The sequence below is a fragment of the Caretta caretta genome, chromosome 10 (assembly GCF_965140235.1).
Source record: "Caretta caretta isolate rCarCar2 chromosome 10, rCarCar1.hap1, whole genome shotgun sequence".
Taxonomy (NCBI): Eukaryota; Metazoa; Chordata; order Testudines; family Cheloniidae; genus Caretta; species Caretta caretta.
The window spans coordinates 10,497,165-10,524,123 of record NC_134215.1 but is presented as its reverse complement, the minus strand read 5'-3'; the positions used below and the strand labels follow the sequence as shown (position 1 = coordinate 10,524,123).

General features: G+C 42.6%; 1 protein-coding gene across 3 annotated transcripts in view; it reads left to right on the top strand.

Annotated features, from left to right (window-relative positions):
* The window catches only part of SDK1 (sidekick cell adhesion molecule 1), a 647,669-nt gene that overhangs the window by 463,931 nt on the left and 156,779 nt on the right, over window positions 1-26,959 (top strand). For all 3 annotated transcript variants that reach the window (XM_075117600.1, XM_048867100.2, XM_075117601.1), the window contains exons 14-15: window positions 12,883-13,019; window positions 26,217-26,364. In XM_075117600.1, coding sequence (XP_074973701.1) covers window positions 12,883-13,019; window positions 26,217-26,364 — 285 coding nt within the window. The remainder of the gene's footprint in view (window positions 1-12,882; window positions 13,020-26,216; window positions 26,365-26,959) is intronic.

The following is a 26,959-nucleotide window of genomic DNA, read 5'->3' as shown; positions in this document are numbered from 1 at the left end:
CCTGTTACCTTACCCAGGGAAAAGGGACCTACTTAGCCTGGGGCTAATATATCTGTCTTCTATTACTCTCCTATAGCCATCTGGCCCGACCCTGTCACACTTCATTAAGGGCAGAATTTGGCCCTGACATTGGTATTTAATTAACAATTCTGATGATGATGTGTGAGCCAGAATAGAATGTCCTTCATTCACCCTTAGCTGTGTTGATTCTGTCTAACAGGGAGTAAAATGCAATAGAATTTTATTGGTATCACTCAAGTCATAAGCTATGACACTGATGTATGTATGGAGCATATCTGTTGGGTATGAAGGTAATGTTTTTATATAGTCATTTTTCTGAGTTAAACTGCACTTTAGTGTAACTAAAATAGCATCTGTTTCTGCTGGTCACTCCTGATCGTCTCTTAGAGAAGATTCTTATGGTTCCTCTTACCGCCCGGCAGTGTAATGTGTTCCCATCTGAGATTTGCTACACGGTGCTCAGTTTTATACAGCATTACTCACAGCACCAAGGCTAGATCAGATGCCCATTTTGAGAGAGCTGTCATACTTTCTCTTGCTAAATAAGCATTCTTCCACTCTCCTCCTGGAGTGCATATCTACTGCTGGGTAGTCTCCAACAGTGGGAATTTTTGAGGACCATTCCAAATATATTATCTCCTCTCAACCATCTTCACTTTCCATTTATCCAGACTTCTTTGGAGCCTTTGTGGGCTTTGGCAATGTGCGTGGTAGTTTTTTGAAAGGTGGACAGGCGAGAAGGAGGAAAGCTGCCACATCTTTATAACCAAGGCTTTGAAGCCGAGCTACAAATCTGTGTTGACGTGTGTCACACTCCTGTGTCTTAAGTAATCTGAATAGTTCTCAAGTCTGTTCAGCAAAAGGCAGCCTTTTATGTTGTGTTCTGGAGCAGCTGCACTAACAGATGCATTCACCCCCAGAGGATGGTAGGTGGTGGTGATGTCACTGCTCGCCTCTGGGGGTTTTATCAATAAGGAACAGTGTTACACCCCATAGAACTCTGGCCAGTGGAAGTTACCTGAAAGGGGCGTATCTCTCAAGTGTCCTGGGCCTGTCCCTCTCTGCAATCCTGCCCACTTTCTACTCTGCTGGCTAGTTTTGGGTCCCCATGCAGAGTGGAGTCCGTTGTCACTCTGTCCTCACTCCTTGGGGATATTCTGCTACTGATAGTCTATACCCAGGCTTCTACCACAAGAATCCAGGGAATGGATCAGACCCAGTCTGTTTAGAGAACTCCAGTAACTGGCAAGTCATTCAGTTATACTTTTGAATTGTAATATTTTTATCTCAGTGAGATAAAGTACTGCAAGAACACAAAGGAATACTGTGTTTTTTGACAACTTGCATTATTATTTGGCTCAGTAGCACAAATCCACAAAAAACAGAGACATATATAATACAATAGAAGTGAAATTGAGAAGAAAATACTTGGAAGGAAATTCTTGAAGTAAAATTTTAAATTAAAAAACAGCTGCTGTATGCATGATAGATCTAGGCAATTCCCTATTCTCACAAATAACTCTTGTGGAGAATATTAACAAACACTGGATGTACATTCTTATCTGTGAGCATTCACATCAAAGGCTTTGGCCAAATGCTCAAAAAGAGGCTCTCAATCAGTGATAGCCTTGAGTATTATATCTTAGTTAACTTTGCAATCTGTTAGAGTTGCCTCCTTCCTCCACTCTGGATACCTGTGTATCTTTCCTCTACCTCTATGCAATTAGAGGGATATTTTCTAAGCGTCAGGATCCCAACACAGGCTACCAGGGCCAAGGGACAGAACAGGGGCAAACCTGAGCCTCAGGAGTAGCTGAGGAGTTCATAGTCAGGGATAGACTGGGGTAGATATCAAGAGTCAGAGTCAGGTTTCAGGATCCAAGACAGGAGGTGAAGTCCAAATCAAGCCGAGGCCAAGCCAGGAATTCAAGACCAAGGAGCAGGAACGGTCATCATGGTTACAGAAGATCTGTGCTGTTGCCTGGACACTTCCTGGAACTTTCTATATAGTGCAGGGAGAGAATCAGGAGCCGGGGGCTGCTGTAGGTCAAGTCATTAAGGTGGAACTTCCCATCGTCTGTGTCAACTGTGGGTCAAGGAAAGTGGAGCATAAGGTGACTACAGCTGTTGTGGATGGTAGCCTGGAGTTGCCAGCTGTCTGGTAGCTCTACAAGCCTAGGTTCTAGACCCATGGGCCCTACACTAAGGTGTAAAGGACACAAATGCATTGAAAGTCAATCAGTTCAAAGCCCGTATTTGCCACAGACTTTGTGTGACCCTAGGCCATTTAATATTTCTTTGACTCAGTTTTCCCATCTGTAAAATGGGAATGTTACATAACCCTAGTAGACCTCCCTATGCTGAACACTCCAGGCTGTTGTGTTTGGCCTCCAGCTCAATAGACTCCCTGTGCTTTAGCCTTCCCTTGATCTGAGTAGGCTGCAGCCTTATTTCTTTCCTTGATGTCCTTGGCACATTTCCTAGGCACAGAAGCTCTGTCCATTCCCCTTATGGAAATGGGACCATGAGGCCCAGCTGCTATATGTACCAGGACCAAGTCTAATCTCCCATATTCCCTAATAGTATAAGCACACCCTCTCCCAGAATTCCACCCTGTGGGCTCTCTGGAGTTACAGTTCACCTCTTCAAGGACACATGATGGGTTCAGCACATAACCCGTACAGACTTTGCAAAGGTTTCTAAACACAATTACTCTTTGCTTTAGCTAGCAGAAGAAATATATAGTTCTAGACAAAACAATAAACACATGCTTCCCTGCTTCAGATCTCTCACTAGTATTTAGCATTCTCTGAGCATAGAGCAAAATCATCTAAGATCCACCCCACTGTCTGCACTACTTCTCCTCCTAATCATGAAGTGTGTCTCTCTCCTGTCAGACTGTTTCCTTCTCCTCACTTCCAAAATGGCTAGTGAGAGATCCTGCCTTTTATAACCTCCCATCCCCTTTGTCAGATGACCCTCTGCTCAGCCTTATCACATCATCAGGTGATCTGTTGCTTAGTAACCTCTTTCCTGGAATTCAGACCAGAAAACTGGTGTGCCATGGGTTAGGGTAGCAGCCAACAATTTGTCCAACGGTGTGCCATTTGAATGGATGATTGTCAAAGTTAAATGTCCTTCTGTTATTAGCCTTGTGCCAGGTGCATGAATTTCTCCTTTTGCAACTTTTGCATTTTAGCTCAATATGGAGACAAAAGATAGCAGACAAGACAACCAAGTTCTACATTCAGAGTGGATTTTGCAGTCTGGTACAGATATACAGAAAATCCCCAGTATCAACCAGAATTCATAAGCTGCACATAGGCAGATTCCCTGAATCGTCACAAGGAACAACAAAGCTTCCTTCTTCAACCCTTTGTCTGTCTTGTCTATTTAGAATATAAGCTCTTTTAAACAGGAGCTATGTGTATATGTGATGCCTAACATAATGGGTCCCCTACTATGATACAAATAATAGATACCATTAATGGGTGCTGTCATAAATATAAAGGGAAGGGTAAACCCCTTTAAAATCCCTCCTGGCCAGAGAAAAAAAAATCCTCTCACCTGTAAAGGGTTAAGAAGCTAAAGGTAACCTCACTGGCACCTGACCAAAATGACCAATGAGGAGACAGGATACTTTCAAAAGCTGGGAGGAGGGAGAGAAACAAAGGGTCTGTGTGTCTGTCTATATGCTGTTTCTGCCAGGGATAGACCAGGAATGGAGTCTTAGAACTTTTAGTAAGTAATCTAGCTAGGTATGTGTTAGATTATGATTTCTTTAAATGGCTGAGAAAAGAATTGTGCTGAATAGAATAACTATTTCTGTCTGTGTATCTTTTTTGTAACTTAAGTTTTTGCCTAGAGGGATTCTCTATGTTTTAAATCTAATTACCCTGTAAGGTATCTACCATCCTGATTTTACAGAGGTGATTTCTTTACTTCTATTTACTTCTATTTCTATTAAAAGTCTTCTTGTAAGAAAACTGAATGCTTTTTCATTGTTCTCAGATCCAAGGGTTTGGGTCTGTGGTCACCTATTCAAATTGGTGAGGCTTTTTATCCAACATTTCCCAGGAAAGGGGGGGTGCAAGTGTTGGGAGGGTTGTTCATTGTTCTTAAGATCCAAGGGTCTGGGTCTGTAGTTACCTAGGCAAATTGGTGAGGCTCTTTACCAAACCTTGTCCAGGAAGTGGGGTGCAAGGTTTTGGGAAGTATTTTGGGGGGAAAGACGTTTCCAAACAGCTCTTCCCCAGTAACCAGTATTTGTTTGGTGGTGGTAGCGGCCAATCCAAGGACAAAGAGTGGAATATTTTGTACCTTGGGGAAGTTTTGACCTAAGCTGGTAAAGATAAGCTTAGGAGGTTTTTCATGCAGGTCCCCACATCTGTACCCTAGCGTTCAGAGTGGGAAAGGAACCTTGACAGGTGCAAACAGTACAGAGTGTCTTCCCTGATGCATATCGCTTACAATATGAGGTTTTAATTTTTGATTTATTTTATGCTTGCAAAATTTTCTCAATTGCAAATAGAGAAACATGTGCAGATTGAACTTCTGTTTCTGTTGCATCCAAAACTCATAATGTTTGATCCTGAAAGTAATTGCGAGTAATAGAGCATGCCAGCTTCATTCATCTTATCTTTATAGTCCTGCCCAATAAGAAGATATACACAGAGGAAACTTTCCATTTTCCCATAGCTCAATAAACTCAGGGAAGATCAGGCTGGATCTCTCCAGACAATAAGGTTTGCTGATTCCAACTCAAAAGTATGCTAAGGGTTCTTGATACATTTAAAATATGTAACAATATCTATACCTGACATTACCTGCTGCACCATACCCTCCTCCCCCACCATTCATTTGAGGAATATTTTTTGTTGAATGAATGAATGAATGAATGAATGTGACTGAGAATCATGGTAATACCCTACACTGTTGGGAAAATAAAATCTCCCCAAAGACCAAAAGCTTTTTATTCTCCCCCCCTGCCCCCCACTACAAAGGAAATTACTTGTTTAAAATTTAGGAGCGGGGGGGGGGGGAAATACGCATAATACAAAATAGACAATTTATATTTGGCAGCCATTCATCTTGCTAGCTTTAGTCCTTTTTCCAGAGTTTTCCACTTCCATTGTTCTTCCCCAAAACTGGAAATCAAGGAACTGGAGCTCTAACCACTTACAGCAGATATCATCCTATGGACTTCAAAGTACTCCTAAGTATTTTCATTGTCAGTCACTTGTCGGGGAATTTTGGTACCAGATAAATAATGGTAGATCTTAGCAATGTGCAGTAACAAAAATCAAAATGACACCTAATTAAAAAGCCATTTGCTATGGATTCCATATCCCACAGTCGTCTAATATCTTGGCAGTCCCTTGCCTTTTCTACCTTCAGTCTCTGTGGGATGGAGCAGAAAACCCCACACCAACAGAGAATGGGTTAAAGGGAGCCAATAGGCCCAGCTAGCCCCACCCTGCTACAGCTGCTATTCCTGCAGCCAATGCCAGGCCTGGAGGGGGAAGAGACGGAGAAAACTCTCAGCTCAGGGCTGACTGACGAAGACACGGGATGCAATTCCCTGTCTCTGCAGCCACGGCAACCAATGAGAGAGAAGTGCTGCATCCCTGACTGGAAAAGACTGTTGAGGAAACTGGGGAATGCCCAATAGTGATTGGACTCTATTTACTGGAAGGACATTGTGGGGCCACAAAGATCACAGAGGGCTGAAGGTCATAGAAATACCCAGCGAACATAGGGAATAGAGACTTCCTCCCCAGCACTGAGCTACCTGCAGCTGTGGCAGGAAGCCAGAAGAGTCAACCGGGAAGCGTTGATCCAGGGAAGCCATTAGAGAATTGGTGGAGAAGGTGTGCATTGACCTAGACCCTGCGTAAGGGAGCTGATCAAGCCTAAAAACCAAACACACAAAAAGCCCCCAAAGACCCACACTTCAAACAAACGTGTCCCTACCTTGCTACAGTGGATGTGGATCATTTGCTAAGATGAACAGCCAAGCAGAAGGCACAACAACAGCAACTCTTTCAACAAATGGCCACAACCAGCATCCGTGGCAACTACAGCAGCAGCTTGTACAGCAGGTGGCCACCATACTACGGATATCCACCACACTGGAGCCTATAAGCCTCAATCCAGGCTTGTAGTAAAGCCTGCAGAGCTGCATCCTGCTTCTTTGCCCGTCAGCCCTGAATTGAGCCAGGCTCTTTCCTTTTCTTCCCCCTTCAGGGATGGCATTGTCTGCATGTATAGCAGCTGTAGCAGGGTGGGACTAGCTGGGCCTTTAGGCTCCCTTTATCCTTCTCTGCTGGTGTGGGATTTCTCTGCTCCACCACACTGTGTATTTCACAGTTTCATGGGAACAGGAAGGAAGTCAGGCAGAAAGCCTCCTCCTCTCTAAGGAGAAGGTTTTAGTTGTTTTCGAGCTCTCTATTGGGCTGTTACCCAGGATATAAAAATTACTGACAAATCCAAATTGGAAAAAAAACAAATACAAAACTATTTTTAACTATTCACCATCAAATGTAAACTAGCAATAATGATGGTTAATTTTTAAAAGTATGTGCTTTTTTAGACCAAGAAGACAGAGTAAGATACAAAAACTCTCCCTCAGGCATCTGTGGATTTGACCTCCATGGAGGTAAATCCAGTGTTGGCTCCAGGAATGAAATCAGAAATAAATCTGTCTGATTTGACTCTGGCCAAACTTGTAATTTCTCAATACAGCCATGATATAGGCTTTCAAGAAGGCACACTCACCTGAGCGTCTGTTCTCTGTATGCAGTACAGTAATCATTCCTGTGTTAGGAGTTTGGTGAAACAAATGGGAAAGCTCTGAACAGAAGACAGGCTCTTCATTTAATGTTAGAAACATTTATGACGATGCCATCAAGGCAGTGTGATTTGTTAGATTTCCTACCTTGACTTCCTAGGAAGTTGTTGGGCCATCAGCTGAGCTACCTGCTCCAGAATTTAACCTCTGGCAGTTATGAGCTGACTCAATATTACAGTATTTGTTTCTAACATGTATCATCTGCAACTCTCTGACATTATTCTCTAGCCCTATCACCATGACTGCACATTCATTCTTGTTTGCATAACCCCTATTTTAATTGCTTTGTCAGAGTCCCATCACATGACCTCAGTGGCTGTCTCAACCTCAGACATGACGGTATGAGGCAGATGCAAAACTATATCACCATAGCAAGTCTTCTTGTGGAAGTTATGGAGAAAAATGACCACACCTGAGTCCTTAGCGTGAGAGGTGCATGGTCTGAGCTCATGATATTTCTTATGTGAGAACTTCATATTTTCCTATTTGTAACTTGGGAGAGTGAGAAAAAAAATCATTTCTTGAATTAGACTAATGACAGCTGTCCTAGGAATGTTCCATGCCCCATACATCATTGTCCCAAGTCTCGTTCACTTCCTTGGTTTGTTCGAGGCAGAACAGTCCTAGGTGGAAGTTCCTCTCAATCTAAAACACAGTTTAAATTATCATGCAAGCACGTGACTTTCAGTATGTTTAAGCAACAAGGGAAAACAATTTCTTAGAGAAGAAAAAAAGCAGCATTCTCTTTGGGGGAATGAATATTCATGATGTTGATGGGGATTCATTTATCATTTCCTTGCACGCTTTTCTCTTCCTTTGCCACCATCTCTTATGCACAAAGTGTAAGTGTTTTATAAAGTGGGGAATTAATATTTGTTAATCTCCACTTTGGGGCATTTCAGAGAGAGCAATACACTTCCCCACTCCAATTTCTTTTTAATTTTAAATGTTCATTTCTCGTCAGGTGTGTTTCTTACACACACTCTGTATCTGCCTCAGGGGGCTTAACTCTGTGCACACCATCTGTTGCTAGACAAGGTAGACCCTTAAGATTAAAGGAAATTACATTAGTGGTGCTAGGTGTATTGCATGAAAGTTACAGTTCATGGTGTTAGGGCTCTCTGTGAACAGAGCGTACCTCCCATTTCCTTCACGCTGCTAACTGATTATTCTGTCAGATTCACACTAAATGATAATGCTAATACGCAGGACAATCAACTCAAACCAAATCCTAAGAACAAACATGTTTAAATTCAGTTTATGCTTAAAAAGAACGTTAACTCACATATCACTACCCCAGACAAATCTCCTGGGTTTCTAGACAAGCTTGACACTCTCCGTTTTATCTGTCAGAAAGCCATTTTAGGTCCCTGGACAAGTTTCACCACAGAACTGAGAGTGAAAAAGGATATGTCCATTTTCCTCTGTAAAATCGTTCACTACTTACCCGCCCCCCAAAGAAAAATGCTATCCTGCAAACTCTTCCCCAATCGAATAGCTTCTTATATCCCCAGATGAACTTAAATGCAACTCTCTACATTTACAAGAAAACAGGATTAACCAATCAGTATAAATACTGACAACATCCTTAATACATTCAAATAATTGTTTATGAAGTGCTTAATAAAACACTTATTTGGGTGGAGATTGTTGCAACCCCCCCCACCCCCCTTACCACTCCCCCCCACCCATAGCCACTGCTCCTATGCAATGCCCTGTGCTAGTGTCTTCTTCTGGAAGAGTCTGTGGCTGCAGCACATCTTGGCCCCATTCTCCACAGGGTCTTGTGATAGATGAAGGAGGGCTGTGACATTGGTGAGCAGCTACGCAACCAGCCATTTCACTCTCCTCCCTTCAGCAGGTTCCTTTGCCAGCTTAATCGCAAATGTGTTTTCCGAACCAAGGTGCACAGGTTGATCTGGGATTAGGATGAATACACCACAGGACCCTTAATGTGGTTTAATGTTTAATTCAAAAATAAATAACCCACCTTCTTCCTCCCACAAGAAATCTGAAATTCAGAGCATGGTTTGCACTGCTCTGATTTAAAGATACGGTCTGCATTGGAATAGTTTGTAGGTTTATATGTGCAGGCGAAGGAGTTTGTTGTGCTTTTTAGAGAGCAGTAAATATCCAGCAGTTTAATGAATTAAGAAAATAAATGAGTGCATTTGCTAATTCAAGAATGTCAAGTACAATTATGGCTTTTTGCTCTGACTGGCATAGGTCAGCAATAATGGATGTTGAGGAAGAATTTACAGTCAGCTCTGACAGTTGGAGGAGAGGTAGATCAAATGGGTGACAACCAGCACTCCCTCTTCTTCTGCTTTCCTTGACTGGGAGAGCTTGGCCCTCAGGGACTGAGATGGCAAGAAATAGAACTCAGGTTTATAAAATATAATGACTATCCCTGTTTTGTATGCGTTGTAGATCAGCATTCAATGAATGCAGCAGAATTTGGTTTCCGCACCTCATTGTACAGCCTCCATCACTTTCAGCCAATGAATCCAAATGAAGTATTTTTCGTGTCACGTGTATTTTTAGGAATTGCACTTTTTAATTGAGGTTGTAGGGTTTTTTTTAATGTTCATTTAGCATTTTCATGGAGTTTCTGCAGGCATTTTCTCTATATTTTCTGCTTAGATGCTTCCAAAATCAATTTTATATGAGGGAAAGATTCTACCAATGACAGTTAAAAGCCTTCATCCACCCGTAATCAAGCTGTTTTTTGTAGCCTAAAAATACATATGCTAATTTTGATTACTAACTCTGTTTGGATAGTGTCAATGAGTATGAAAAATTCCATGTTAAATAATGTCTCTCGTGTGTTTTACTTTGTATATGTTTTACTTCTATGCATTGCTAGGATATCCTTGGGTTTTTTAAAAAAGAAAGAAGTATTAACCAGGTTGTCTCAATTTAAAAAAAAAAGTTTGAATTTGGCTTTTTCCAAAGCAAGTCACAGTTCCATTGGCTGTTGCACTGTCAACCATAGGAATCTCGGCATAAATTACATTTTAGAAACAGGACAAAACTGGATAATTCAGAGATCTATTTTATTTTTTTTTTTTCCAGTGGCTACTGGTACATATACAACTATCGAACTGCACGGTCTCAATGAGTGGATGAGATGATGGTGTAGGGAGGTGGGGTTTAGATTCATTAGGAGCTGGGGAAACTTTTGGGAAAGGGAGAACCCATACGGGAAGGATGGGCTCCACCTAAACCAACATGGAACCAGACTGTTGGCACTTAAAATTAAGTATTGACTGGGTACATGTCACCTCAGGACAGGATGCAGAGAAACTTTCTTGACACCTTAAATGACTGCTTCTTGGAGAAGCTAGTTCTGGAACCCACAAGAGGAGAGGCAACTCTTGATCTAGTCCTGGAATCTGGTCCAAGAGGTGAATATAGCTGGACCACTTGGTAACAGTGACCATACGATAACTACATTTAACATCCCTGTGGTAGGGGAAACACCACAGCAGCCCAACATTGTAGCATTTCATTTCAGAAAGGGGAACTACACAAAAATGAGGAGGTTAGTTAAACAGAAATTAAAAGGTACAGTGCCAAAAGTGAAATCCCGGCAAGCCGCATGGAAACTTTTAAAAGACACTATAATAGAGGCTCAACTTAAATGTATACCCCAAAATAAAAAAAACACAGTGAGAGAATCAAAAAAGTTCCACCGTGGTTAAACAACAAAGTAAAAGAAGCAATGAGAGGCAAAAAGGCATCCTCTAAAAAGTGGAAGTTAAATCCTAGTGAGGAAAATAGAAGGGCACATAAACTCTGGCAAATGAAGTGTAAAATATAATTAGGAAGGCCAAAAAAGGATTTGAGGAACAGATAGCCAGAAACTCAAAAAGTAATAAAAAAAAAAATTAAGTACATCAGAAGCAGGAAGCCTGCTGAACAACCATTGGACGATCGAGATGCTAAAGGAGCACTCAAGGACGATAAGACCATTGGGGAGAAACTAAATGAATTCTTTGCATCAGTCTTCACATAGGGTGACCAGATCTCCCAATTTTATAGGGACAGCCCTGATTTTTGGGTCTTTTTCTTATATAGGCTCCTATTACCCACCAACCCTCTCCCGATTTTTCACACTTGCTGTCTGGTCACCCTATCTTCACAGCTGAGGATGTGAGTGAGATTTCCAAATCTGAGCCATTCTTTTTAGGTGACAAATCTCAGGAACTGTCCCAGATTAAGCTGTCATTAGAGGAGGTTTTAGAACCAATTGCAGTAATAAGTCACCAGGACCAGATGGTATTCACCCAAGAGTTCTGAAGGAACTCAAATGTGAAATTGCAGAACTATTAACTGTAGTCTGTAATCTATCATTTAAATCAGCTTCTGTGCCAAATGACTGGAGGATAGCTGATGTGATGCCAATTTTTAAAAAGGGCTCCAGAGGTGATCCCAGCAATTACAGGCCAGTAAGCCTGACTTCAGTACCTGGCAAACTGGTTGACATTATAGTAAAGATTGAAATTGTCAGATACATAGATGAACATAATTTGTTGAGGAAAAGTAAACTTTTTTTTTAAGGGAACTCATGCCTCTCCAATCTACTAGAATTCTTTGAGGGGGTCAACAAGCATGTGGACTAGGGGACTCCAATGGATATAGTGTATTTAGATTTTCAGAAATTCTTTGACAAGGTCCCTCACCAAAGGCTCTTAAGCAACGTAAGCTGTCATGGGATAAGAGGGAAGGTTCTCTCATGGATTGCTAACTGGTTAAATGATAGGAAACAAAGGGTAGGAATAAATGGGCAGTTTTCAGAATGGAGAGGGGTAAATAGTGGTGTCCTCCAGGGGTCTGTACTAGGACCAGTCCTATTCAACATATTCATAAATGATCTGGAAAAAAAGGGTAAACAGTGAGGTGGCAAAATTTGCAGATGATACAAAACTACTCAAGATAGTTAAGTCCCAGGCAGACTGCGAAGAGCTGCAAAAGGATCTCTCAAAACTGGGTGACTGGGCAACAAAGTGGCAGATGAAATTCAATGTTGATAAATGCAAAGTAACACACATTGAAAAACATAATCCCAACTATATGTATAAAATGATGGGGTCTAAATTAGCTGTTAAAACTCGAGAAAGAGATCTTGGAGTCATTGTAGATAGTTCTCTGAAAACATCCACTCAATGTGCAGCAGCAGTCAAAAAAGCGAACAGATTGTTGGGAATCATTAAGAAAGGGATAGATAATAAGACAGAAAATATCATATTGCCTCTATATAAATTCATGATACGCCCACATCTTGAATACAGTGTGCAGATGTGGTCACCCCATCTCAAAAAAGATATATTGGACTTGGAAAAGGTTCAGAAAAGGGCAACAAAAATGATTAGGTGTATGGAACAGCTTCCATACGAAGAAAGATTAATAAGACTGGGACTTTTCAGCTTGGATTAGAGACAACGTAGGGGGGATATGATAGAGGTCTATAAAATCATGACCAGTGTGCAGAAAGTAAATACGGAAGTGTTATTTACTCCTTCTCATAAAACAAGATCTAGGGGTCGCCAAATTAAATTAATAGGCAGCAGGTGTTTTTTCACACAACGCACAGTCAACCTGTGGAACTCTTTGCTAGAGGATGTTGTGAAGGCCAAGACTATAATAGAGTTCAAAAAAGAACTAGATAAATTCATGGAGGATAGGTCCATCAATGGCTATTAGTCAGGGTGGGCAGGGATGGTGTCCCTAACCTCTTTTTGCCAGAAGCTGGGAATGGGAGACAGGGAATGGAACACTTGGTGATTACCTGTTCTGTTCATTCCCTCTGGGGCACCTGGCAATTGGGCACTGTCAGAAGACAGCATACTGGGCTAGATGGACCTTTGGTCTGAGCCAGTATGGCTGTTCTTATGAACAAGTCTGATGTTATATGAATGTCTAACCTTCTACAAGCATCAGGACAAATGAAGTGTAGATTGATTTTCTGTGGGATTTATCCCTTCATTTTTTCTTTTCTTTTAAAATAGTGAGCTGCCTCATTCCCCTCAGAATCTTCTGGCCATCCTGAATTCTTCATACAGCCACAGTGTGATGCTTTCCTGGGTGCGTCCCTTTGATGGAAACAGCCCTGTTCTCTACTATATAGTAGAGTTGTCTGAGAACAGTAAGTGGAGTCAATACATTGCAACCTCTTGTGTTTCTTAACTATTCAATCTTCATTTCAGGCTTAGCTTTTACCAGAGCTAGTGACAAAATCTTAGTGCTATTTGCATATCCAGAGAGAAGTATGGTTTCCGCACAGGACTGGGAACAAGAACTCCTGAGTTTTAATCTAGATAAACATCACATCAGAAAGGTTATGAAGAAAAACAGGCATGGTCTGGTGATTAAAGTAATCAGCAAACCTGGACTCCATCCCCAGCTCTGCTAGTGAATTGCTGTATGATCTCAAGCAAGTCACCTAACCTTTCTATGCCTCAGTTCCCCATCTGTAAAATGGGGATAGTAATACTTTTTCTCTCAGCCTCTGTCTGTTTTGTCTATGTATTGGAAAAGGGATTCTCTCTTGCTAAGTGTTCATATGACTCTGAACACAATGGGGCCCCAATCTCAGATGTAGGCTCTAGACACCATGGTAATGTTAATAATTATTTTAATGGCTTACCAAAGATGCTGGAAGTGGAGGTAACGATGCACTCTGCCTTCAAGACTCCCATCCTTAATGCACATACAGTTTCATATGTTAACTCCAGCTTTCCCTCTTCTGCTATTTTAATGCCCTTCCTCTAAGTTGGCAATTGAGGCTAGTGCCTAGAAGGATACCTATCTTCATAGGTTGCAAAGCTGGCCATTCTGAACTGTCACTCCTCACAATTCCCTCAGGCTGCCACTTTATGGCACTTTGTTTGCAGTGTTATCCAGGGACATAGCTAATGCCACTTTAGAATTTGACTGAGGGCTGAGGTGTACAAAGGGCAGTTATTTTGCTCCTCTTTCCCGTTTTGGGGGATCAGTCACCTTAGCGAGACTCTCTTGTGTCTACTACCCTGAGAAGTGGAAATGCAGGCCCCAAAAATGGATTTCCCATGGCAAAGCAAAAAGCACTGTTTTTGTACCATCTGAAAGTTAGCTACTGTAAATCTAAAGGTAAATTGTGATTATTTCAGATCATCTCGTGAATAGCACCTTGTTTTGCTACATGGAGAACCTGGGGTTGGGATCATTCTTAAGACTCACTTTTAGGCTGGAGGGTATGGATCTTCAGACTTAAAGGTTCCAGAATTGATTATTTTAACATCAACCAGGCAGAGTGCTTTGAAGTGCTACTCATAGCCATTGTCATGGAAGCAACTCTTGAAAAGATTCTTGATGGGTGATTCCTAGCCTATTTAGTATGGAGCCCCTTAGAACACTCTGGAACAATGTGCAGGTGCAATGTGATGCCTGCTGGAGGCACTGCTAATTAGGTGGTCAGCCTCCTTCACCAGCTGAAGTTTCTTAGTGGCCTTCAGGTGTAGCCTTGCAGTATTCCAGTCTGGTGGTTGGTCTGAAAGGCACCACACAGTAATTCACCTTACAAAATATGTAAGAAGTTCAGCAAACATCTGAGAGAGTTCTGCAGAAGTCATGTGAATAATACCTCAGAACTCCACAGGGTCCTCTTAATTCTTACACACGGTGAGATAGCTCCAATAATTTTTATCTGAAGGCATTTTAATCTACCACTGAGTGAATCTCATCACAAATCATAGACGTGTGTACTTGAGTAAGATGGATAACTGCACAAAAAACCCCCAAAAAACCGAAACTGCTTGCGTTCTATGAACGGAGTACCTTCTCTTCAAGTGAGAATTGTCTCTCTTCCAGGATCACTCTATACTATACTGTACTTTGAGTTTTCACTGTTTGTTTTATCTACATTGCTTTCATGTTCTTTCACTTCATAATCACTTGTTTACACAGGGCAGAGGGGACTCTGAGTTCCTGAATGTCCGTGCCCTTGTTTCAGTCCTCTCCTTTTATGTATTAATACTCATTTGCTATAGATTCCAAAAGGACCATAAGCAATGTCAGCAGTGAGTATGGTTTGTATCATTGATTTTAATTAGTGCACAGCTTCACGGTCTCCATTTTTTTTTAATCTTGAAATGTATTGATTGAGAGTTATTTTCATCTGATGTGTATATGGTTTAGCCTTAGTTGGCAGCTACCGATTTCCTACTTGAGGTAAGCTTGGCAACGTGTCTCTCCTTTCTTTTTTCAGCAGTGTTCCTGATCAATGCTGAATTGTGATACGATACTGTTGACATAGCTTTGTCTCATACATTTTTGTAAACAAATTCTCCCTTTGTTTTTCATAGACAACTTTCTTTACATTTTTTTTCTGCCTCTTCTTTTTGTGCCACAGTTGCCTTTTCATATACACAAAATATTGGGGATTTTTGCATATGCCCTCCATGACCTCATTTGCTTGTATCTGTAGCTCTTTTACTGTCAGCAGCAGTACAATATGTTAGGTATCCTATTCCCCATTTGTTGTTATATAGATGAAGATTGGTGGGGTTATTACTTTTCAGTTCCCAGTGATGAACAGAAATCTTCTTTCTGGATTCTGTGCAATTTTAATACACGGATTTCACATTACACTGTTATAGTTGCCAATATGTGCTCTGGATTTTGTTGGTTTTTCTTTTGACTGTTGTGGTTTGAATAAATTTCTAATAGCTTTAACATCCATTGCACATTTTAAAGTACATATAGTGAGTGAATACATAATAAAGGTATCTGTTATAGAAAACTAGCTGAAGAAGGCTCAAAATAATGAGTGAAAATTTCAGGGGACTAATTACTAGCTTCACTGAAGAATGGCATATCGCTCCACCTGGCATGGATTAAAGCTCTTTTCCATTGGTATCGGTGCAGGAAAGAGATGTAAACAACTGATTTTAATTGGGGGGGGGGGGAAATAGCGGCAGATTGTATAGATTGCAGAAAAAGCATCTGATTTCATTCACCTTGTTCACCTAATCTTTAAAATGAAGTATATGTATCTGGCAGGATACAGCCGTTTTCGGACTGTAATTAGTCACAATAGACTACCACCATGGGTGATTTTTGAGTCATAGGGCTTCAGAAATGTTGGATTTGGGGAAAATGTATAGTTTGATTCATAAAATACATTTTCTGGGAAACAGTCCTTAAGCATTCAAACTATATGCATACGAGGGTAAGAACCCACATTCACAATAGACATTCCAAACAAGTGATTGTGTGGCTTACTGTGGATTTGTACTGGCATCATTCTGTATGCCTTCATAACATGGTTAGCCACTGCTCTGGTGTACCTAGGAATTCAGTGTTGTATATATCTTTGAAGAGTTAGAGGTTCATTCACTTTATTGCCAGGGTGTCAATGTTTCTGGGTTAATCAAAAGTTACTTCTACTTGGTAGCTATCTGAGCAAGCATTTATGGAGCTTTGTTGGATGCAACTTAGGTGAAAGCCTGTTTCTCTTTTACTGTATTCTTGGATATTTGTGCCTTGAGATATAATAGGATAACTCAGAGCCACTTGATAATGAGGTAAGGACCACATTAAATCCTTGCTCCTAAAAAAAAATATGCACACGCTTAACATTAAGTCTGTGTATAGTTCTACTAACTCAGTAGATTTACTCAAATGATTAAAGATAAGTAGTTGCATAAGCCTTTGCAGGATCAGGACTTAAATATATATGTCTTGAAGGCTATTTGTTAGGACCATGACTTATTTCTACATAAGGCTTAGAGGATGGTGGTCCGTAAGGCATTAGAGCAGGGGTGGGCAAACTAGGGCCTGTGGGCTGGATCTGGCCTGCCAGCCATTTTAAGCTGGCCCTCGAGCTCCTGCTGGGGAGTGGGCCTGGTGCTTGCCCTGTTCCCATGGTCCAGCCGTGGTGCAGGGTCAGGGGCTGCTCCACACGGCTCCTGGAAGCCACGGCATGGCCCCGCTCCGGCACTCCACCCGTGGTGCAGGGTCTGCTCCACATGGTGCCCGGAAGCAGCAGCACGGCCCCCCCTCTGGCGCTTCAGCTGGAGAGCAGGGTTGGGAGCCACTCCACATGGCTCCTGGAAGTAGCGGCATGGCCCCCCTCCGGTTCCTACACAGACCAATGGCTCTGCTCCAATGGCCCCCTCTGGCACTCCAATGGGAGCTCTAGGGACAGTGCCCGCAGACAGGGCAGCGTGCAGAGCTGCCTGGCTGTGCCTCTGCGTAGGAGCCAGAGAAGGGACATGCCACTGCTTCTGGGAGCTGCTTGAAGTAAGTGCTGCCCAAGCCCCTCCCCGCATCCCAATCCCCTGATCCCAGCCCAGAGCACCCGCCTACACTCCAAACTCCTCATCCCCCGCCCCACCCCAGAGCCTGCACCCCCATCTGGAGCCTGCACCCCTTCCCCCACCCCAACCTCCTATCCCAGCCCTTATCCCCCTCCCACCCTCCAAACCCCTCGGTCCTAGCCCAGAGCACCCTCCTACACCCCAAACTCCTCATCCTCAGCCCCACTCTGGAACCCTCACTCCCCCAGCCCAGAGCCACCTCCTGCACCCTGAACACCTCATTTCTGGCCCCATCCCAGAGCCCACACCCCCACCCAGAGTCCTCATCCCCTCCTGCACCCCAACCCCAATTTTGTGAGCATTCATGGCCCGCCATACAATTTCTATTCCCAGATGTGGCCCTCGGGCCAAAAAGTTTGCCCACCCCTGCCTTAGAGGATGGTGGTCTCAGACCAAGTGAAATCCCTAAAATTACATTTGAATAATAGATCCTAGTGGATTCCTGCAGGCTGGTGGAGGCCTTGAACTTGAATCTTTCACATTCTCAAATTGTTATGAACACAGATGTATCTGGGGAGACAAGAGAAACTTCAGTACTTTCCAGTAGTCCAGGCTATACAATAGCATCCTGAAAAGGGGAGGCATCTGAAATATAGTCCAGAGCTACGGAAATCAGCTAAGAAAACAATGGTTCTATATCAACAAGCGGGAAGGAATAGGACATCCATCTTGAGTCTTTTAACTCAGTCGATATCTCCTAAGAACAGCAGGCAGACTTCAAATATGTAGAAGAAATTCCTCTTGGTAAGTCACTTGTCTTAGGAAGGAATGTCACTGGTGTCAAATAAGTGCCTCCAAAACAGAAATTCTTTGACAATCAAAACAGAAGCTCTTGACAGGTCAAGAAATCAAATGGTAAAGTATAGTGTCACTTTCTTATTTTCATGCAGCTTAATTTGAAAAAAAGATAAGACAGCACTAATTCAAATAGCCAGCATGTCTGAGCAGATTGACAACTAAATGAGAAACTTTTTCAGCCAACAGCAATTAAATTGGAAGACTGAGTGAGCGGAACCCAGAGTATGTTCTGGGCAGCTTAAGTTAAATGAAAGATTAGCACTGTCTGCTCAATATAATGGAAGTTTATTTAATAGATTGACCTGGCAAGTCTTTTGTCACCGTGGAACTTCTCCAGGCTTTCTGGGTCAGGAGACTGACAGTAATCCCTGAAGGAAGGGAAAGTGGGTATTGAAATTTTTATGGAAGGTTTCCTATGTCAAAATTGTTCTTCTACGTGGTAAAACAAGTTTCTTTGCAATTCTGTTTTGGCTGTGCATTTAAGCTGGAAGAGCAGCCTTTCAAAGGGTTTAGTTTATTGAGTGTCAAGAGATGACTTGCTATTTAAATTTTAAAGATACTTTGCAAACCCGCTGTATCCGCTGCTCCATGAGCAAGCAAATCCTCCCCAAACCACTTTTCTGAACAAATCAGAGTACCCAGGAGATGAATAGGGTTCATTTATATTAGTTTTCAGTTTAATCTCTCTTCCTGCCAGATCTTTTATCTTCCACCAGGAGAGGAAAAAGAATAAATAAAGTATTCTACAGCTGCAGTATATAAACAGACCAGAGCCCCAAGGTGCTGAGGAGATTAATAAGCCCCGTTGTTGAATCAAACTGTTCACTAGATCGAACTGTTTGGGTTAAGCACTCTCAAGTGGTGTTTACACTAGCAGTAAACAAATGAAACTGAATTGTTCCAGGAAATGGGCCAGTGCGAATTAGCTCATTTAAGGGCATTCAGCATTCTTGTTTGTGTGTGCTTTTCCATTTTCTTGATTAAGTGGCTTCAGGGAACTTACTAAAGTCAGCCATACCTTAACTCCTGCTTCCCATTAATTTTCATTGTGCACTTGGGTGTAGTAAGGTGAACAGTTGTTTGGCCACGGTCATTGGAGAAGTTCTATGAAAGGCAAAGTAAAGAGTGCAAAGACAAAACTTAGCCTATGGTTTTCATAGTTCATAGGGGTAAGCATATTCTCACAATGTAAGTTGCTATCAAGCTCTTGTAGTCAAGATCACTGTTAGCAAACCTTTGCCAAACAAACACCTACTGGTGTGAGAAATCTACTGTTCTGCAAGTATCTATCCAGGATTCCTACTACTTGCTGTGTCAGAAATCACATTAAGATGACTTTGCTCTCAGAAAGCTATTACTATAGTAAATATATTTTGAATAATTAAAAGATGCAGCCTATATAGCCCAACTGGCATCAAGCCTGAGGGGGTTTTAACTAGTTAAAGAACCAGCCAGCAAAGCACTGAATTAGTGATTTGCATGTTGGTGTGACATTTAACACATTTGGAACATCTCATCTTCATTTGCAGGCAGTGTATGGTTTCATCTAGGTGATCTGTTAGGGACTGCAGTGTAGTTCTGTACCGTATGCACAGATATGTTGCCAAAATCTCTGGCTAGGTCCTCAGTTGTTTTCAGAAATGTTTGTAATTTTGAGTGTGGAATGTGAAAAGAGCTGGTATTATTAAAAACTGAACAAGTCTTTAAATCAGCGGACAAGAACCAAATGTCACCTCTTCTTGACTGCCCCAGTCATGCATGCCATGCTGTGTAACAGAATGCTAAACTGTATATATGTTCAGCCACGAGGTGGCACTGCAATACACATTATTTAAGCTACCCTCAGCCATACTTGGCAGAGCATTAAAGAACTTATAGTGAACAGCTGGTATGTCCCTCTCTGAGAAGAAAGCTGTGGCCACTTCATATCTAGTACACAAGCATGACCTGCTAGTAGCAGACCTGCAACCTACCATGTATAAGAAATACATGATGTGGTGTCAGAAGTAAACTAGTCCCAAAGGAAAACAAACAGAAGGAACAAAATCAACAGAGGTTGCAGACTGGTTAAAAAAAGCAACAAAGGATCTCATCAACATGCCACTCGTCAATGCCTCAGAGAGTTTCAGCTTTGACAGACCTTCACAATGGACAGACTGGAAGCAGTATTTTGCATGATTATCAGTTGCTACAAAACTCTAAAGAAAATTAAGAATTTATGCTATTGGGAAGGAGGAAGAGCAATCTTTAAATCCTTTGCCTTTTCTGAAGACAGTCAAAAAATGACTATGAAAGTGTTCTGGCAATGTTTGATGCATACTTTGTCTCAGAAACAAGAGGTTTATGAAGGAGCATGTTTTCATCGGGAATTTCAAGGGGGCCATGGGAAAATGTTTAATATTTTTAGGAGTTCTGCATGCATTAGCTGGAAACTGATTTTGGAACTGCAAAACATGAAAATATCAGAGACAGGCTTGTTAGTGGGTTAAAAGATAAAAATTTGTCACAGCAGGTGCTATTTAAAATAGACTTAATTGTACACACAGCTATTCAAATAGCCAAGCAGTCTGAGATGGTGAGACAGCAAAACCAAGAGCAACTTATCAAACCTGTAAAACAATAAACTAGCTTGGATGCTGTTAACAGATGCAGAATGATTGCTACAAGTCATTACCATAAGAACCCTGAGGCAAGGAGAAAACTCCCACACTATGAGGGACAAATTCCAGTCAAACACCGAAGCCTTATACTCAAAATGCACAAAATGTGGAAATAAATCATATCCCATGGGATGAGGCATGTCCAACCAAAGGTGCAAGGTGTAATAAGTGTGCAAAATATGGATATTTTGCAGCTGTTTGCCACACTAAAACAATCAAGGAGGACAAAATGGGGAGCTCAGCTGTGGGGTCCCCACATGGCCCTGGAGTGGCTAGGCAGCTGCAGGGGTCTGCTCAAAGCTCCAGGGTCCCCCACCAGCTGTGGTAGGCTTGGAGCTCTTGCGGGGTGGGGACCCTTTACCTCCCAGCTGTTGCAGGCTGAAGTCACAGCGGTCACTGGAAGTCAGATTTGTGACTTCTGCGACCTCTGAAAAAATCTTAGCCTTCGGGATGACAAAGGGACTGTCTAGAGAGTGAAACTTAATATTCATGGAAAGACTTTAAAATTGACTCAGGAGCAGATCATAGAATCATAGAATATCAGGGTTGGAAGGGACCTCAGGAGGTCATCTAGTCCAACCCCCTGCTCAAAGCAGGACCAATCCCCAATTAAATCATCCCAGCCAGGGCTTTGTCAAGCCTGACCTTAAAAACTTCTAAGGAAGGAGATTCTACCACCTCCCTAGGTAACGCATTCCAGTGTTTCACCACCCTGCTAGTGAAAAAGTTTTTCCTAATATCCAACCTAAACCTCCCCCACTGCAACTTGAGACCATTACTCCTTGTCCTGTCCTCTTCTACCACTGAGAATAGTCTAGAACCATCCTCTCTGGAACCACCTCTCAGGTAGTTGAAAGCAGCTATCAAATCCCCCCTCATTCTTCTCTTCTGCAGACTAAACAATCCCAGTTCCCTCAGCCTCTCCTCATAAGTCATGTGTTCCAGACCCCTAATCATTTTTGTTGCCCTTCGCTGGACTCTTTCCAATTTATCCACATCCTTCTTGTAGTGTGGGGCCCAAAACTGGACACAGTACTCCAGATGAGGCCTCACCAATGTTGAATAGAGAGGGACGATCACGTCCCTCGATCTGCTCGCTATGCCCCTACTTATACATCCCAAAATGCCATTGGCCTTCTTGGCAACAAGGGCACACTGCTAACTCATATCCAGCTTCTCATCCACTGTCACCCCTAGGTCCTTTTCCACAGAACTGCTGCCTAGCAGTTCGGTCCCGAGTCTGTAGCTGTGCATTGGGTTCTTCCGTCCTAAGTGCAGGACCCTGCACTTATCCTTATTGAACCTCATCAGATTTCTTTTGGTCCAATCCTCCAATTTGTCTAGGTCCCTCTGTATCCTATCCCTGCCCTCCAGCGTATCTACCACTCCTCCCACTTTAGTATCATCCGCAAATTTGCTGAGAGTGCAATCCACACCATCCTCCAGATCATTTATGAAGATATTGAACAAAACCGGCCCCAGGACCGACCCCTGGGGCACTCCACTTGACACCGGCTGCCAACTAGACATGGAGCCATTGATCACTGCCCATTGAGCCCGACAATCTAGCCAACTTTCTACCCACCTTATAGTGCATTCATCCAGCCCGTACTTCTTTAACTTGCTGACAAGAATACTGTGGGAGACCGTGTCAAAAGCTTTGCTAAAGTCAAGAAACAAGACATCCACTGCTTTCCTTTCATCCACAGAACCAGTAATCTCATCATAGAAGGCGATTAGATTAGTCAGGCATGACCTTCCCTTGGTGAATCCATGCTGACTGTTCCTGATCACTTTCCTCTCATGTAAGTGCTTCAGGATTGATTCTTTGAATCTGCTCCATGATTTTTCTGGGGACTGAGGTGAGGCTGACTGGCCTGTAGTTCCCAGGATCCTCCTTCTTCCCTTTTTTAAAGATTGGCACTACATTAGCCTTTTTCCAGTCATCCGGGACTTCCCCCATTCGCCATGAGTTTTCAAAGATAATGGCCAATGGCTCTGCAATCACAGCCGCCAATTCCTTCAGCACTCTCGGATGCAACTCGTCCGGCCCCATGGACTTGTGCATGTCCAGCTTTTCTAAATAGTCCCTAACCACCTCTTTCTCCACAGAGGGCTGGCCATCTATTCCCCATGTTGTGATGCCCAGCGCTGCAGTCTGGGAGCTGACCTTGTTAGTGAAGACAGAGGCAAAAAAAGCATTGAGTACATTAGCTTTTTCCACATCCTCTGTCACTAGGTTGCCTCCCTCATTCAGTAAGGGGCCCACACTTTCCTTGGCTTTCTTCTTGTTGCCAACATACCTGAAGAAACCCTTCTTGTTACTCTTGACATCTCTCACTAGCTGCAGCTCCAGGTGCGATTTGGCCCTCCTGATTTCATTCCTATATGCCTGAGCAATATTTTTATACTCTTCCCTGGTCATATGTCCAACCTTCCACTTCTTGTAAGCTTCTTTTTTATGTTTAAGATCCACTAGGATTTCACCGTTAAGCCAAGCTGGTCGCCTGCCATATTTACTATTCTTTCAACACATCGGGATGGTTTGTCCCTATAACCTCAACAGGGATTCCTTGAAATACAGCCAGCTCTCCTGGACTCCTTTCCCCTTCATGTTAGTCCCCCAGGGGATCCTACCCATCCGTTCCCTGAGGGACTCGAAGTCTGCTTTCCTGAAGTCCAGGGTCCGTATCCTGCTGCTTACCTTTCTTCCCTGTGTCAGGATCCTGAACTCAACCAACTCATGGTCACTGCCTCCCAGATTCCCATCCACTTTTGCTTCCCCTACTAATTCTTCCCGGTTTGTGAGCAGCAGGTCAAGAAAAGCTCCCCCCCCCCCACAGTTGGCTCCTCTAGCACTTGCACCAGGAAATTGTCCCCTACACTTTCCAAAAACTTCCTGGATTGTCTATGCACCAGATGTCACAGTTATCTCTGAAGGGACTTACAATAACCTTCAAACCTCCCCGCCACCCCCGAAGCTGAAGTTACCTGACCCAGCTCGGACTTGTCCTGGAGGTATTTTGAACTGCATGGGCCAGTTCACCACAGAAACAATAGCTTTGCATTCAGAGTGCATGTGATCAAAGACTAGGGTTACCATATTTCAGGTTCCCAAAAAGAGGACGTTGCTGGAGGGGAGGGATGGTGTAGGGGGTACAGTTGGAGGTGCTAGAAGGGTCCTGTGGTGAGGGTCCTAACAGGTGTTGCTCCCTATCATGGTGTGAGGGCAGCTGGTGCAAACAGTGACAGCTGTCAGTCAGCCCCTTCCTATGGGACCTCCTCCCCAGGGCTGGGAGTTGGGACCTGGGTGGGTGGGATTTAGCAGCTGTGGCTTTCAGAGGAATGGACCAATCAGCTGCAGGTGGACAGGAGGGACCAATTAGGAAGTGGATCAATCAGGGCTCTTTCTGAGCTGCAGCTTGTCTGCTCTGCAAAAACCCCAGACGTTTCCTGTTATTTGAAAAGTCATCTGAACAGAGAAAGAGGGCTCAAAAAGAGAGGCTGCATCCAGGAAAACCCAGACAAATGGGAACCCTATCAAAGGCCAACAACCTTCTTAGGCATGATAACCACGATGGGCCTAGTGAAAAAGGTGGAAGAACTCAGAGAATTTGAAGATATTGGACTTTTGAAAGGAGATCCAGTACAAATAAACTTGAGACACAATATAGTGTACAAACACCTCTACCAGACAGACTTTGAAAGAGACTAGCTCCAGATTTATGTTAATTCAGAAGACATCATTACCTGATCATACTGGTCTGTTTTCCAAGTGCATAGACATAATTAACTTGAAAGACAAAGCGTGATGCAGTGTTATTAAACTCAAGTGCACTTCTGCTCACTTCAGTATTCCAGAACTAGTGACACACAATGGACTACAATTCACTGCAGCAGAACTTAAGTCATTCTAAACTAAATATGATTGATCATATTACTAACAGTCCACATTACTCACAAGTGAATGGAGGGGCTGAGAGACCTGTAGAAACAGTCAAGAAAATCCTACAGCTGGAAGAGCCATTTCTTGCTCTGAGTTACAGATAACAGCAAAAGCAGCTACTGGATCTAGTTCTACACAACTTCTGATGGGAAGATAACTCAGTAGTACTGTTCCAACTTTGGAGATAGTCTTTTCCAAAGTGGCCAGACATGAAGAGAGTTGCTAAATTGGATAAAAAGGCAACAGCATGCACCACTCAGAGAACTACCAAGTCGAGAACCTGGTGACTGAGTTCATGTCAAATTGGAAAGAGAAAAACTTCAGCTGTCATAAAGAAAAAGAATTCATTGTTCAGATCATGTGTGATGGAGGCCAACAGTGGAGAGTTCAACAGAAACTGTTAACATCTACAATTTGTTCAGAACTGAACAATCAGAGAAAATTCTACAGATGGCAGACATAGAACAAGAAGATGATGATTCAAAGATTCCAAATGGAGCACAGCCAATTGTTGCAGCAAATGGGCAGCCAGATTACAAAGTTGCTATGCATTCGGGTCATGTAATTAGAAAACCAGTATTATTCAGAGACATTTAACAGATTGATCTGTACTGAACTTCAAAGACAGCATGATAGTGTAAATTTTGTAAATGGTAGGAATGTAGAATTTAAGGGGGAGATATAATGGAATGCTAACCCGTATTATACTGATATGTCACTAGGTGGCACTGTGTATACCATACCTTATTTAAGCTAACCTCAGCCACATCTGTTCACTATAAGAAAAAAGCTCTGTGGCCACTTCATATCTGGTACAGAAGTGTGACCTGCTAGTAGCAGTCCTGCAACCTGCTGTGTACAAGAAATATATGACATGCTAAGGTGAAAAGACGACAGAATATTTAATTTCCAACATATTTCATTTTTCACCTCTGTGAAACTTGGGAATGTAATTCAGGCAGCAGAGAAGCTCAGAGTGTGAAGTATGTGAACTGACAATGGAGGTTTTACACTACTGCCAGAGCAGGTTATTCCAAGGAGCCATCCTAAGAAATGATTAGACTGAAAATAAGACAATACATCTGTAGAAAACATTCAGAAGCCTTCCCAGGCCTTGCAGCAAAGAGCTAATTTGGATGACAGTCACTCTTCCACACCTGCTAAAGAGCTGGGTAGAAAAATGTTGTAGACTAGCTGCGAATTTCATTACAGCCCTTCAGCCAGAGACTCATAGGTGTGGTGTTGTAATGGCCTGCTAAACAGATGGGTCACGAAATACATGGCCCATCTATCTTTATTATGCTCATTTTCTCTTTTATTAAAATGAGAATGAATACAGTTTTTAGGTATTACACAGTGACAAGTGTAGCATCCCTTTCCAGTAGACAACTGTGCAATCTACCGAACCATGGGGATAGACAAGAAGGTTTCTTTCTTTCATCTGAGGAAAGAAGGTTCTAAAGATCCTTTGAGGAAAGAAGTTAAAGGAAGCATATTGCAGTCATAGACATTCACTCACTTCTTAAGGTGTTTTTAACAAGCACCTCAATATTATTAACATGTGTGTGTTCCTCCACCAGACTCTCCCTGGAAAGTGCATCTATCAAATGTTAACCCTAAAATGACCAGTATCACTGTGAGTGGATTAACTCCAGCCCGTACCTACCAATTTAGGGTGTGTGCCGTTAACCAGGTGGGCAAGGGCCAGTACAGCACTGAGACCAGCAGGTAAAGTAAAAGTAGATCCCTATGTAAAATGCACAGCATGTGAGGGAACCCCTAATCTGTCAGTTGTTCAGAATTGTTAAAATGAAGTTACCTTGTGTATCACAGTGGGAGGATGTGGGCACTCAGCGGATACCCCTAGTTACATGAAGTGCCTAAGAACTTTGAACAGTATTTAGCCATCCTGGCAGTTAGCAGCAGCAGCATATTCTGCATGCACTGGGGACAGAGGTCCAGCCATCTTTGCAGAGTAACAATCAAACAGGATCACAGAAGGAGATGGAGTGAGTGCACGTTTTGCCAACATATTTTTTTCCTGCGGTTAAAGACTCAGTGGTTAACTCTGGACTGGGCAGAGCACTCACCCAGTCACTGCATTTCACTTCTGTAATTACTTCAGTTGTGATATAGAAGGATGGCTTCATCAAGTTAAGTTTCAGATGCATCCCCCTTCCTTTATAAACCAAAGCTTGCTATGAGTTTGAATTGTAGAACAGCTGAGGTTTAAATGGCTTTTTCAAAATGTAGGCGTTTGATATGAAAAATATTGAAAGAGTCAAAGGAGTCACAGATTCTGATCTGAGCTCTAACTCATTCA